The sequence below is a fragment of the Ranitomeya imitator genome, chromosome 1, assembly GCF_032444005.1.
Source record: "Ranitomeya imitator isolate aRanImi1 chromosome 1, aRanImi1.pri, whole genome shotgun sequence".
Classification (NCBI taxonomy): domain Eukaryota; kingdom Metazoa; phylum Chordata; class Amphibia; order Anura; family Dendrobatidae; genus Ranitomeya; species Ranitomeya imitator.
In genome coordinates, this window is record NC_091282.1 from 46,407,296 (window position 1) to 46,420,139 (window position 12,844).

General features: G+C 40.8%; 1 protein-coding gene across 3 annotated transcripts in view; it reads right to left on the reverse strand.

Moving 5' to 3' along the window:
* The window catches only part of WDR7 (WD repeat domain 7), a 418,087-nt gene that overhangs the window by 165,872 nt on the left and 239,371 nt on the right, over positions 1 to 12,844 (reverse strand). For all 3 annotated transcript variants that reach the window (XM_069746037.1, XM_069746038.1, XM_069746036.1), the window contains one exon: positions 9,397 to 9,618. In XM_069746037.1, the coding sequence (XP_069602138.1) occupies positions 9,397 to 9,618 (222 nt within the window). The remainder of the gene's footprint in view (positions 1 to 9,396; positions 9,619 to 12,844) is intronic.

Below are 12,844 nucleotides of genomic sequence, written 5' to 3' on the forward strand. Positions count from 1 at the left end.
GGAGATTGGTGATGAATTGGGTGTGGGGGGAGGAGGATGGCTCCACTGAACTGTAAAGTATGTGCGAGAGGTGACAACTAGGGAGGAAAACTTGAGAAAAATAATTAATTCAATCTCTAAAGTAAATCTCTGATTTTTCTAATTTTTTTTTTTTTTTTAAATCCACCAAACGGTTCCAAAGATATGAGCCGTCTAACCTAGTGCTCCATTTTATGGTCTTAACAAGGGGGCGTGGCCCAGAGTAATAATTCCGAAACATCTAAAGACACGCCCCTGAGGATCCAGTGAGCCACACCCCCTTGTAAAGACCTGAAAAATTATCACTATTATAAGGCCTGCATCTCTGGAATCGTATAGCGGATTTAAAAAATACTGGAAAAAATAAAACTAAAAATGGAGAAAAGCAAGAATAGAGCAAAAACTTCCCATTTTTGACCTATTGATAACTCCTTTTTAAGTAGAAAGGAATACGCCTTTATAGTGATGACTCCGAGCCTTGTTACCACTGCCTATACAAGCCACAAGCTAAATACCATTTCCACATTTATAATGCTGCAATACATCGAAAACGTAAAAAGTAGAGATAAAACAGGCTACAATAAAATGTTCCTAGTGCTTTATGTATACAGATCTATGTATCACCAAGCCAACAAATAAAAAAAACAAAACCCTCTAATCTGACAAATAAATTATACTTCCCTCTCTCTCCGCTTTACTTCTCCATAGATTGGAAGATAAAAAAAGTGTGAGTGCAGGATCAGACTACAAACAGTTTGTGTGTAGTCTGTTACCATGGGGACATATAGGTCTGCATAGGAGCTGTACACGTGAAAATGAGGAGGAGTTTTACCCCCTTCACAAAATCTGCCATACATCTACAGCTCAAGTCGGAAGCGGGTGCTACAGCGGGTTCACAGGGTGAGCCTACCCCCATTCCATTTGACCAATGACGTGATCGCAGCTCGTTGATGGGTTGCTATGACAGCCGGGGGTCCGTAGAAGACCTCCATGCTTGTCATTACGGAACTCCTTATAAAACCCTGCCTATAGTCAGACTTCAAAGAAGACCGTGATTTTCAATATATGCAGCAATACAGCGGCATTAATGTATTTTGTACAAAAAAAACCAGACAATCGCAGCTTCAAGTCCAATAAGGGGACTATTAGGAACAGCAAAAAGTAAGAAAATAAATAAATTAAAAAAAAAAAAAAAAAAGTTCAAAGCACCTTTTATGACATTAAAAAAAATGCACAAAAAGTCTGAACTATCAAAATATAAAAAAAAAAACCAAACAAACAATATTAAAAAATGCCACAATTGTTTTTTTTTGGTCGCTGAAATTCTACAAAAAATGCTGCAACAAGCGATCAAAATGTCACATCTATCCTAAAATGGTATCAATAAAAAATGTGTCTCACCCTGCAAAAAACAAACAAACGGAAAATAGCGAAACAACCTCATTTTTAATTTTTTTTTTTTTTTTGCAAACATCTGATTTTTTTTTTTCACAACTAAAATAATAATAATAAAAAAAACTGGACATGTTTGATATCACCGTATCCATACTGATGAGCAGAATCATATTGTGAGGGAATCTTTACCATAAATTGTACAGTGGAAAAACAATTCCTAAAAAACAATGTCAGAGTTGCGTTGTTTTTTTTTCTCACAATTTCTTCCCACTTGGAATATTTTTCCCGTTTTCCAGTACACTATGTGCTAAATCAATGGTGTCATTCAAAAGTGCAACTCCCAGAAAAATACAATTTACACCCGACCAGTCACCCAAAAAAAAAAAGAGCCCTGATCACAAGCCAACCTAAATACAAACACCAGACACGGACAGCAGCTAAAGAGGACCCTCTGCTGCGGACATGGCGGTTTATTAAATATTCTAATTTTTCACGATTAAACCATTCTGGGGCATTTTTTTTTTTTTTTTTATAATTTTGTGCTCTGTCACTCCTGTTATTCCTCTTAGACATATGAATCTGAATAGGGCGACACATGGATGTTACTAGAAGGGGGGTTGTCTCTATACACTTTGGCACACCCAGTTCTCAATTTATTCCTAATTATCCAGGGAGAATAACAAAAGAAAAATAACATAAGAGTGATTACAAAAGATGACTGAGAAGTGAAATTATACAGAGACTACAAGTATTTACCAAAACAGACAAGGGCGGAATGACCTCAGCCAGGCCTGTGCGGGAGAGGGACCCACTGGCGCAAGCTTCAACTGGATGCGCACCCTTGGGCGCACATTCAGCTGAAGTGCTTTGCGGCGCACGGATCCGTCGGTTCTGGGTGCGGCAATACACGCTGCCGGTCAATTAGAGGCCAGCGGCTGACATCGGCGTGCACGTGACTGGGGCCCATGGCGGTGACGTCATACGTGAAGTCAGCTGCCAGTTTCAGAAGGGGACGCCGCGTGGCCGGGGAGCGGAGGGAAGGTGAGTGTATACGGGTTTATTTTTTTATGTGCATTAAAGAACAGCGACAGAATGGGGGGAATAAACCAGGATGGGGGAATATGTGTACCAGGATGGGGAACATATATATACCAGGATGGGGAACATACATATACCAGGAAGGGGAACATACATATACCAGGAAGGGGAACATACATATACCAGGATGGGGAACATATATAATACCAGGATGGGGAACATATATAATACCAGGATGGGGAACATACATATACAAGGGTGGGGAACATACAAATACCTGGATGGGGAACATATATAATACCAAGATGGGGAACATATATAATACCAGGATGGGGAACATACATATACCAGGATGGGGAACATACATATACCAGGAAGGGGAACATACATATACCAGGAAGGGGAACATACATATACCAGGATGGGGAACATATATAATACCAGGATGGGGAACATATATAATACCAGGATGGGGAACATACATATATAAGGGTGGGGAACATACAAATACCTGGATGGGGAACATATATAATACCAGGATGGGGAACATACATATACCAGGATGGGGAACATACAAATACCTGGATGGGGAACATACAAATACCTGGATGGGGAACATATATAATACCAGGATGGGGAACATATATAATACCAGGATGGGGAGCATACATATACCAGGATGGGGAGCATACATATACCAGGATGGGGGATATATATATACCAGGATGAGGAACATATATAATACCAGGATGGGGGATATATACCAGGATGGGAAACATACATATACCAGGATGGGGAACATATATATACCAGGATGAGGAACATATATAATACCAGGATGGGGGATATATACCTGGATGGGGCCAAGTTGTGGGTCATATATACCAGTAAGGGGCCCAAGATGGGGGACATTGCTACATCATGGGGGAGGAGGTGCATCTTGTATGACCTTATAGGATTTAGAATGCTACAAGGGCCCATACATCTGACCAACATGTGGTGGGAGGGAACCAGGTCCAAATCTATCACCGGGACCCATCGGACTCCAGTTATCCCACTGATAGACCCTAGATCTCAAACCAGAGCAAATTTAAAAAAAAAAAAATCAAACCCCAGAATGAATTCTAGAAAAAAAAAGGTTGGGAAGCAAGTTTTTGCAACAGTTGAAAAGCCACAAGTTGTAGCCTCCAGCTTCGCACCGACAAGGATGCAGGGAGCACGGAAACCATTGCTCTATAACCAATATTATCAATATAATAATTAATCATGATAAAGGTTTTGAAACCCGCCAGAATGAAAAAAGCAAATTTACAGAACCTCCACCGCAAAATGAAAAAAAAAAATGGCCGTAATGTTGCAGCTGCGGTTTTCTCCTGTAAGAGCGGAACAACTAACAATGCAATATTTCTTTCTTTCAACATCTGAGGGTGGAAAATCAAAACTGAAAGCAAGATCAATTCCTTTCTGAGGCCGTAAATGAGCTTTACATCACATTTATTTCATTATATAGAAGGAACATCCTTGTATTTGGCCTTATCAATCAGCTGTGGCATTAATTCTCCCGACCCAATATTGTCCAGGTCCTCTCGTTCTGCAGGAACAGCTGTGACCCGTCCTGGCCTGGAATCCGCACAACCTCTTGATGGTATCTTGAGGTATCAAGCACCAAGACGTTAGTAGCAGATCCTTTATGTCCCGGTACGGTGATTGCTCAGAGCGACCTCAATGGATCAGACTTGTTTTTCCGCACATTGCACAGATGATCGATCGGATTATGGAGATCTGGGGAACTTGGAGACAAGTCAGTCATCATCATGATCTCTGTCATGTTCCTCCATTCTTGGGATAGTTTTGCAGTGTGGCCTGAACATTATCGGCCCGAAAATGGCACTGGTATTGGATTATCCAACTGCCATGAAGGAGGCACTTGGTCTCTACAACGCTTAAAGGGGCTGTCCGGCCATGGGTACAAGTCTGCAGTCAAGACATAATCCTCATATTGTGTGCACCGCGCGCTGTCAAGATTCTCCGATGCTGGGAGCAGGCGGTCATGTAACCGCAGGTATTCCATCTGCATACTTCTGGCCACATTCCCACTAGATGTGTCCGGTCTTGCTCTATTCACTTGTATTGAGTGAGGTCGCGCACGTCTAGTTGGCAGGTGACCATGTAGGCAAATCTTGTACTTGCGGTCATGAGCCCGGTCACTCTTGGCCCCGGAGAAACCTCACAGGGCACCAGCTACGTACAGGATTGCATACAGGAACCCCAAGACTGCACAACCCTTTCAGTAGACGATTCGCGAGGTTTCCCAGCAAAACGTTGCCCCATCACACTACCTTTGCTGGTTTTCTTCTTTCCGTATTTCATCTCGGTGACATTTCTTAATAGCCTCACATGCCCCCGAACCTTCAGATGACGTAAAACATTTTTCTTTAGACCGGGCCACATTCGTCCGTTTCTCCATGGATCAGTTGTGATGCCCACGTGACAATTGTAGGTGGTTTTGGTAACTTAAAAGGGGTCAATATGGGCACTCTGTCCTGTCTGTGGCTACAAGCGGTGAAAACATTGAAAAAATACTTTCAGCCGATGAACAAACGTTTTGCTCGTTCATTCGTGGTCTGCTGTCCTGGGCACGTTGGACTTTGTAGTGAGTCACACCGGAGGAGAAGACATGTTTACTCATCACTCCCTGCAGCACGTGGCGGCCCGGCTCTTTCATCGGTGGTTCCTACGGTCTGAACTGCTGTGAATCATGGACACTTTACACTAATGGCGATTACAGGTGACCGGGGCACATCAGATATTTTATGATCTGACCTGTGGCAAAGGTGGCATCTTAGGAAAGTGCCGTGTTTACAGTCACTGGGCGCTTTACCATAAAATGCTCGATTCCCTCCAACGTGAAGCGTTATGCCTCCCTCCTGGGCAGCTCTTCCATCAATCTTAATTATTGCACATTAATATATACATGACGGGTCAAGGCGTTGGAATAAGAGAACTTTGCAGAAGATGTTGGTGAGTCATTGATTTATTGCTGCAGGATGAGTCACAGAGTGACTGTCAGAGCGGCGGTCAGCGTCATTTTTCTTATCTACGCACCTTCTGTCGACTGCAACGGGTGGCGGCATAGTCCGTGACATAGAGATAAGACATAATGTCAGGGACAGTCAAGGGATCTCCGCTCTACAAATCAATGCACAAAACCTACGAATCGCTACTAGTTATGTTTCATGTTGCGATAGGTTTGGGATTATGAAGGCATCAACTTACGCCACGGAAAAAAATACGTTTGTTTCCACTGCAAAATCTTCTGTGGATTTCACCCTGTGCATTGCAAAGAGTGAAAAGCGCCATGAAAATCAACGGAAAGAACCAAAAAGCTGCAGTGTTTGCGCACCACAGGTCAATTCACATGCAGATATTCTTCCTCCGGATGAGGAATTGATAGGGAATGTGCAGATGGAGGTTTTTTTTTGAGCATGTCCACTTAAAAAAAAGGAAAAAGCCTGGAAAAGTTTACACCTGATAGGTAAAAAAAAGAAATTACAATTACAAATTACACTTCTTTGTAGCCGCTCCTGATGTAATCCGCTGCAAGCAAACCATTATCCAATAAAAATGCTGCAAAATAGAAAACAAACAAAAAAGTTTCAGGATTCTTCAGAACTGCTCCAGGAATCGAAAATCTCCAAAAGCGGATTCCACCAGAAAATAAGCCACCAAAAAATAAAATAAAAATAATATATATATATATATATATATATATATATATATATATATATATATATATATATATATATATATATATATATATATATATATATATATATATAAAAAACACTATAGATCTGGCAGTAAAGTCTCCTCTGCTTTTTAGATACTGCAGCGTTTGAATTTACTCCAAGTAATTGTTCATAAGGGACGTATTTGCTAAGGAAGATGATGCTTAACTGTATGGGTATCGATGTGAATTTTGTGGTCTTAGTGGTCCACTCACCTCCTCAAGCTCCGGTAATGTGAAACATCCAAACACATCAGTGCTGGACAAAACTGTGCATCTATGAAAAGCTGCACAGATATCATTATGACTGGGTAGAGTGTTTTATGATTGTTCAGCCTGGTCATTATGGAAACCGTCCGTGAGGTCTTCAAGAAATCCCGCTAGTGCTGAACCATACACTAGAGTATCCAGAATTTGTAGGACTCAAGGAGGATCGGGGGACACCCATTGTGGAGTTATTTGATATGCAATCCACATTTTTCAGAGATTTATGGAGACGCCATGAATGTCAAAAGTTAGAAACACCCTTTCAAGCCTACGCAACTAAAATTGTGGGGAGCAGCAGAGTGAAGAAGGTAAAAACGCACACAGATGGTGATGAAACTATCAAACTGTTTCCTCTCTCCCAAGAGCTGGAATCACATTTACACAGCTCAGTACTTATTTATAATTCACACCATGCTGCTGATCATTCTGGAAATGCCCTACATAGAGACAGAAAAGCAAGAATCCTCATTTCTGTGTGTGCTGTGTATGGGAAACATCATAGCAGCCAGTCTGCCCCCACCAGCTCAGAGACAACCGAAAAATAGAGCAAAGGGGTAAAATGCAGTAATTAAGTTATATAAAGGCCAAATTGTGATATTTCTCATGTACACGCACAATAGCTTATTCTTAACAGTCAGCTGGGTACATTTTATATATGAAGTGACAGACACTTCTCCAAATACACACAGATAGCTACGTAGCCAAAATCTCAAAACTTTAGGAACAAAATTTTACCATCATACCCTACAAGACTGGTAGGAAGTCACCCACGTAGGGGTACAGATGTCCTCTTAGAACTTGTGATTATTTCGACATCACACAGTAAAACTAAAGCGTCCCCGTTCTGTAAATAGACATCTCTCTGTCATTTATCCTGAACTCTCTGACTCGGTGTAAAGTCATTTTCAACCGGTGTTTAGTTTACATAGAAAAGTGTCGGAGGGGCCGAGCCGCGCTCCCCGGACTGTATCCTCAGACAATGATGTTATGACACATGTGAACTGCAATCAGCGGCCGTCAATCAACCCCCACGAGTGAGAACAAACAGCGGAGACTTCTATAGCTTTCCGCATCTTGTGAGCCGGGGAGATTAGAAATGTCAGGACGCTCCATTTAATCCGCACAACTTTATGAGCTTGAAATTAAAAGGGCGAGTGGCGCAGATAAAGAAAGGCTGCCGACCTGACAAAGACTAGGCTACCACGGTGCTACTGATGGAAAGATCAGGAGATTCGGCCAAGTCCTTGGCTCCCTAATGAGCACAACTAAGCCTTTAGGTAAACCTGGAAAAAAAAAACATTCCATCCATGATATTCCGAGATGTTCACTCCTTGAGCTGGGAGGAGAGGAGGAAATGGAGTGGAAGACTAAAAAATTAGGTTTATGGTATTGGGCAGGCCCGGACTGGCCCACAGGAGAACAGGAGAATCCTCCGGTGGGCCACCTATGAGCAATACTTGGCACAATATAATTGAATCACGAAGTACAGACAATGGCAGCATCTTATTCATTTAGCAATCTACCCATTTCATTATTATATACATTTTTGATTGAGGATAATGTCACATTTGCATGCAGCTGAAAAGTGGGGCCCTGGAGTTGGTTACTGGTGGGCCCTTGGCAGCCCAGCCCGACACTGGTATTGGGCCTAAGCTATAATCTAAAGCCAGTGGCCTTTTTGAAAAAAAATAATAATAATAATTTTTGGTGGTGGTTTGAAGGACTCAGAATTTGGGACTACTCCGCAGAAGGCGAGTGGAGGTTGACGTACGCCTCTAACCGTGTTGGTAAGCACTAGCTCCGATCACAGCAGTTTAACTTCTCAGACGCTGCAGTTAACTGCGATCATGGCATCTAAGGTGGTCAGAAGGAGGTTCGAGGGGTGTCCTCTGTCACCCCATATTTTCCAACCTGTAACCAATTAGGGGGGAAAGACGGGATCAACTGGAGGGTGGGCAATGACAGGTTATGGCAGCCCAAGATCTAATGGCATCTGTATCTGCAGATTCAGTTTCCCATTAAAAAAAAGTTTTCATTTGTTTTTGTTTTTTTCATTATATTAAAAAAATAAAAGTCCAATTTATTTTGATTTTACCATTTAAAAGAAGAAAAAATTTTTTAGCATGGCCATGAGAATACACATTTTCATCAGCAAAAAAAAACCTTGCTATTTTAATAAATAATTGCTATTTACTGATCATCTCGCCTCTTTCAAAAGAGGGAACAAAAAGTTTTAAGAAAAGCTAAATGAAATCCCCCAAAACACTCTCACCCTGATGACCATAAATAAATCAAGACTTCTCACTGCTTTATTGATTGAATGATAAAAAGTTATGGGTCTCAAAATACAGTGAAACAAATTATACTTAATTTTTTTAAGCTTATTTATTTTTCAAAGGTATTGCTGTAACCGTCCTGATCCAAAAAAAATAAAAAAAATTACCAGGTCATTTTTTCTGCGCAGTGAAATCCATAACAACAAAATCCAGAAACAAAATAGCAGAATTCCTGTTTATTTTTACCCATTTCATCCCAGAAAAAAATAATTAAAAATACTAAAATAATAATAATTTAAATAGAATAATAAAAAAATAATAAAACAACAACACAATAACAATTTAAAATAAAAATTATAATTTGCCCGGCTTTCAATACGTTCAGTTATATATTAAATGGTGCCATGTAAAATAAAACACGTCAACAGAAAAAAATAAACAAAGTTATGTCTTTAGGGTGGCAGGGATAAAAAAGAAATTGACTAAAAAGAAATAAAAAAAACTCTCTCCTGCCTCCTAACATTGGAGGTGAGGGTGTCTTAAAATCCAGTATGTAGGATCTATGCATCTCCACCAATTATGTATACAGTTCACCGGCCAGCCCATACTACTTACATGTATGCCGAGCAAGCGAGTAATTGGATCCACCGCTGGTTAGTCCAAATCCCTCTGGAATCTGGCTGGAACTTCGTGGCCGGGTTAACAGTTTGGGCGGCTCTATTTCTGCTCCGAATTCGGCCCCGATCACACCTAGGAGGACTATGGCTGTAGCTTGCTTCCGTCTTTCTTCATAGGACGTGGATATTTTCTTCACGGGCGGAAGATTGGAGAGACAACCTGCAGAGAAATGGAACATACCATGAGAAGGTCAGAACAGGAAAATGAATTATGAGACATTTTGATATCTAATATCTCGCTCCCTGAAGAAGCACAAGTTAGAATGTTTGCATGGTCCGTCCAAAGGGAGTCATTTGTGAATGGGTAAGAAGGGGGTCCTCATTAAACTGATGATTTGCCACTACTTATTCATCAGTGGTGGTCTAACTTTTGAGAGCAGAACAATTCCACCGTCCCTTTCAATATTTAATTCTTTACAGCAGACAGATACCGTACATAAATTTCATAGATATCGGTCTGTCGTAGCTGACTGGCTATCAAATAGATCGATACTCTGCTTTCGTCACTGTTGATCACTTCCTCTTCTACAGGTCCCTTGGCATTAATGATTTTGCCCTCTCATGGATCTCCTCATACCTCACTAACTGCACATTTAGCATCTCCCATTCCCATATGACCTCCTCTTTCCGCCCTCCCTCTATTGGTGTCCATCGAGGCTCAATCCTGCAACCCCTACTCTTCTCCATCTATACCTGTAGCCTAGAACTCAAAGTTCCATAGCTTCCAGTACCACCTATACACAGCAGTCCAGACAGTCGTATCATCCTCCTTTTCATCACACTTCCTAAAGCCCAATGTAGACAAAACCCAAACACACCTTTCCTCCATCTCACTCAACCACCTACATCACACTTTCCCCTACACTGGAAGTTCATTGCCTGCGAGTAACCCTTGACTCTGCCTTGTCCTTCAATTGCATATCCAAGCTCTTACCACCTTATGTCATCACAAACTCAAAAATATTTCCAGAATTTGTCCTTTCCTCAACCCCGATTCAACAAAAATGTTAGCATATGCCCTCATCATTTCTCGCCTCAACTACTGCAATATCCTCCTCTGTGACCTCCTGGCTAACACTCATTTCCCCAGTCCATCCTTAACTCTACTGTCCGATTAATCCACGTTGCTATTCCACCACCTCTACCCACTGACAATTACTTCACTGATTTCCATTTCCCCAACGAATCCAGTTTAAACAACTAACAAGGACTTACATGGTTGCCCACAATCTGTCACTAACCTATATCTCTAAACTAAGATTTTGATATCTTCCCACACGTAATGTCTGGTCCTGACAAGACCTTCTCTCTTCCGAGCAATTTTTTCTCCCATCCTCTGGAATTCAGTGCCTTATCTCTTTGATTTGTCCCTCACATCTGGAGCATTCAGACACAACCTGAAAACTCATCTTATCAGGAAATACCACAGCCTACAAAGACCCCACTGCCACCTGGAACCAGAGCTCCTACCCCATTACCCTGTATACACCTATTACAAGCCTAAATGCAAGGCAATTCCATTCATGAACAAATAAATACTATAAAGACAAGAAAGCTTATGCCAATTAAAACAAATATATTTTTATTAGGTTAAAAAACCTTAGATAAAATAAAGAAATCAAGGGAGATACAGATGCAGAATATGCTGCCTGCACTGGAAATATACTGAAGCCTAAAAGATGTGTAACATGAGGCATATATTTAGAGCCTACTTACTAACATACAAAAATACAAATTCAAATACTTATTCAAATAATATAATACAATAGCAAAATACAGAAAAATTGCGGAGACCGAGGTCTCTGTTACCCCCAGGAAGAAGCATCACACGAAATGCGCGTCGGGGCTCTGCGCTATACTGCCAGGTAATATACACTTTTCAGCCTACTGCACTAGAGAAATTTTACTTTTTGCGCTTTACACACATATACATCTGCTGTGTCCGCCCCTTTATATAGGAGCCATTATTGTTTACCTGTTTGGTCATACTGGGTCACTGAGCCCTATACAAATGCACTTTACATCTTATATTTATTTTTACGTGGTTGCTATAAACAGTCCCTATATCTACATTTCTAGGCTTATATCTGTGGACATCAGACTTTACATTGCATTGCTGCTACTTTGTCTCTTATGCCTTCATACTGCCATTTTGTGGTACGAATCCGTACACATCAGTGGATGTATACACGAACTTTGTGGCCTTTTTATGATTTTTATGCATCCTCAATTAAGACCACGGTCTCTGCAATTTTTCTGTATTTTGCTATTGCATTATATTATTTGAATAAGTATTTTTGTATGTTACTAAGTAGGTTCTGAATATATGCCTCATGATACACATCTTTAGGCTTCAGTATATTTCCAGTGCAAGCAGCATATTGTGCATCTGTATCTCCCTTGATTTATTTATTTTATCTAAGATTTTCAATCTTTTTTGACCTAATAAAAATATATTTGTTTTAATTGGCATAAGCTTCCTTGTCTTTATAGGATTTATTTGCCCATTACCCTTTAGATTATAAGCCCAGGAGGACAGGGTCCTCTCCCCATCTGTGCCAATTTGTACCTGCTTACTGTATTTTATATATGTGTTACATGTACAATGTCTTGAGAAAGTATTTTTTGTGTTTTGCCACCTCACAATCTGGAATTTCAGTTTTTTTTGGAGGGATTTGCATCAACTCAAAGGACATGCCTACAACTGTGAATATTTGTTTTTCTTTTTATTGTAAAACAAAGACCAAATAGGACAAAATAACATCTTCCCCTAGGCTCGGACCATTTTCCATGTCCCTGCTGCCGGAAAACATTCACACAGCATGATGCTGCCAACAACATGTTTCACTGTGGGAATGGTGTTCTTGGAGTGATGGGCTATATTGGTTTTACGCCAGACATAGTGTTTACTATGGTGGCCCAAAAATCCAGTTTGGGTCACATCTGACCATAGTACCTTCCTCCACACATTTGGGGAGTCTCTCACGTGTCTTTTGACAAACTCAAAACGAGCCTTACAATTTGTGTGTAAGTAAAGGCTTTTTTCTGCCCACTCTTCCATTAAGACCACCTCTATGGAGTGTACAGCGTATTGTGATCGTATGGACAGATATTCCAGTCTCTGCTTGGGAACTCTGCAGCTCCTTCAGGGTTACCTTTGGTCTCTGTTCTGCCTCTCTGATTAATGCCCTCCTTGCCCAGTGTGAGACCGTGTGGGAAATCATATGCGAAGGATGTTATGTATCCACTATCATGCGCACAGAGGCATATTGAACCTGCTGGAGTGGGTTCCATGTACCGCACCATAAAATCAATAGTATCATATATATATATATATATATATATATATATATATTTATAAAATGAAAATATAAATTGGCCAACTC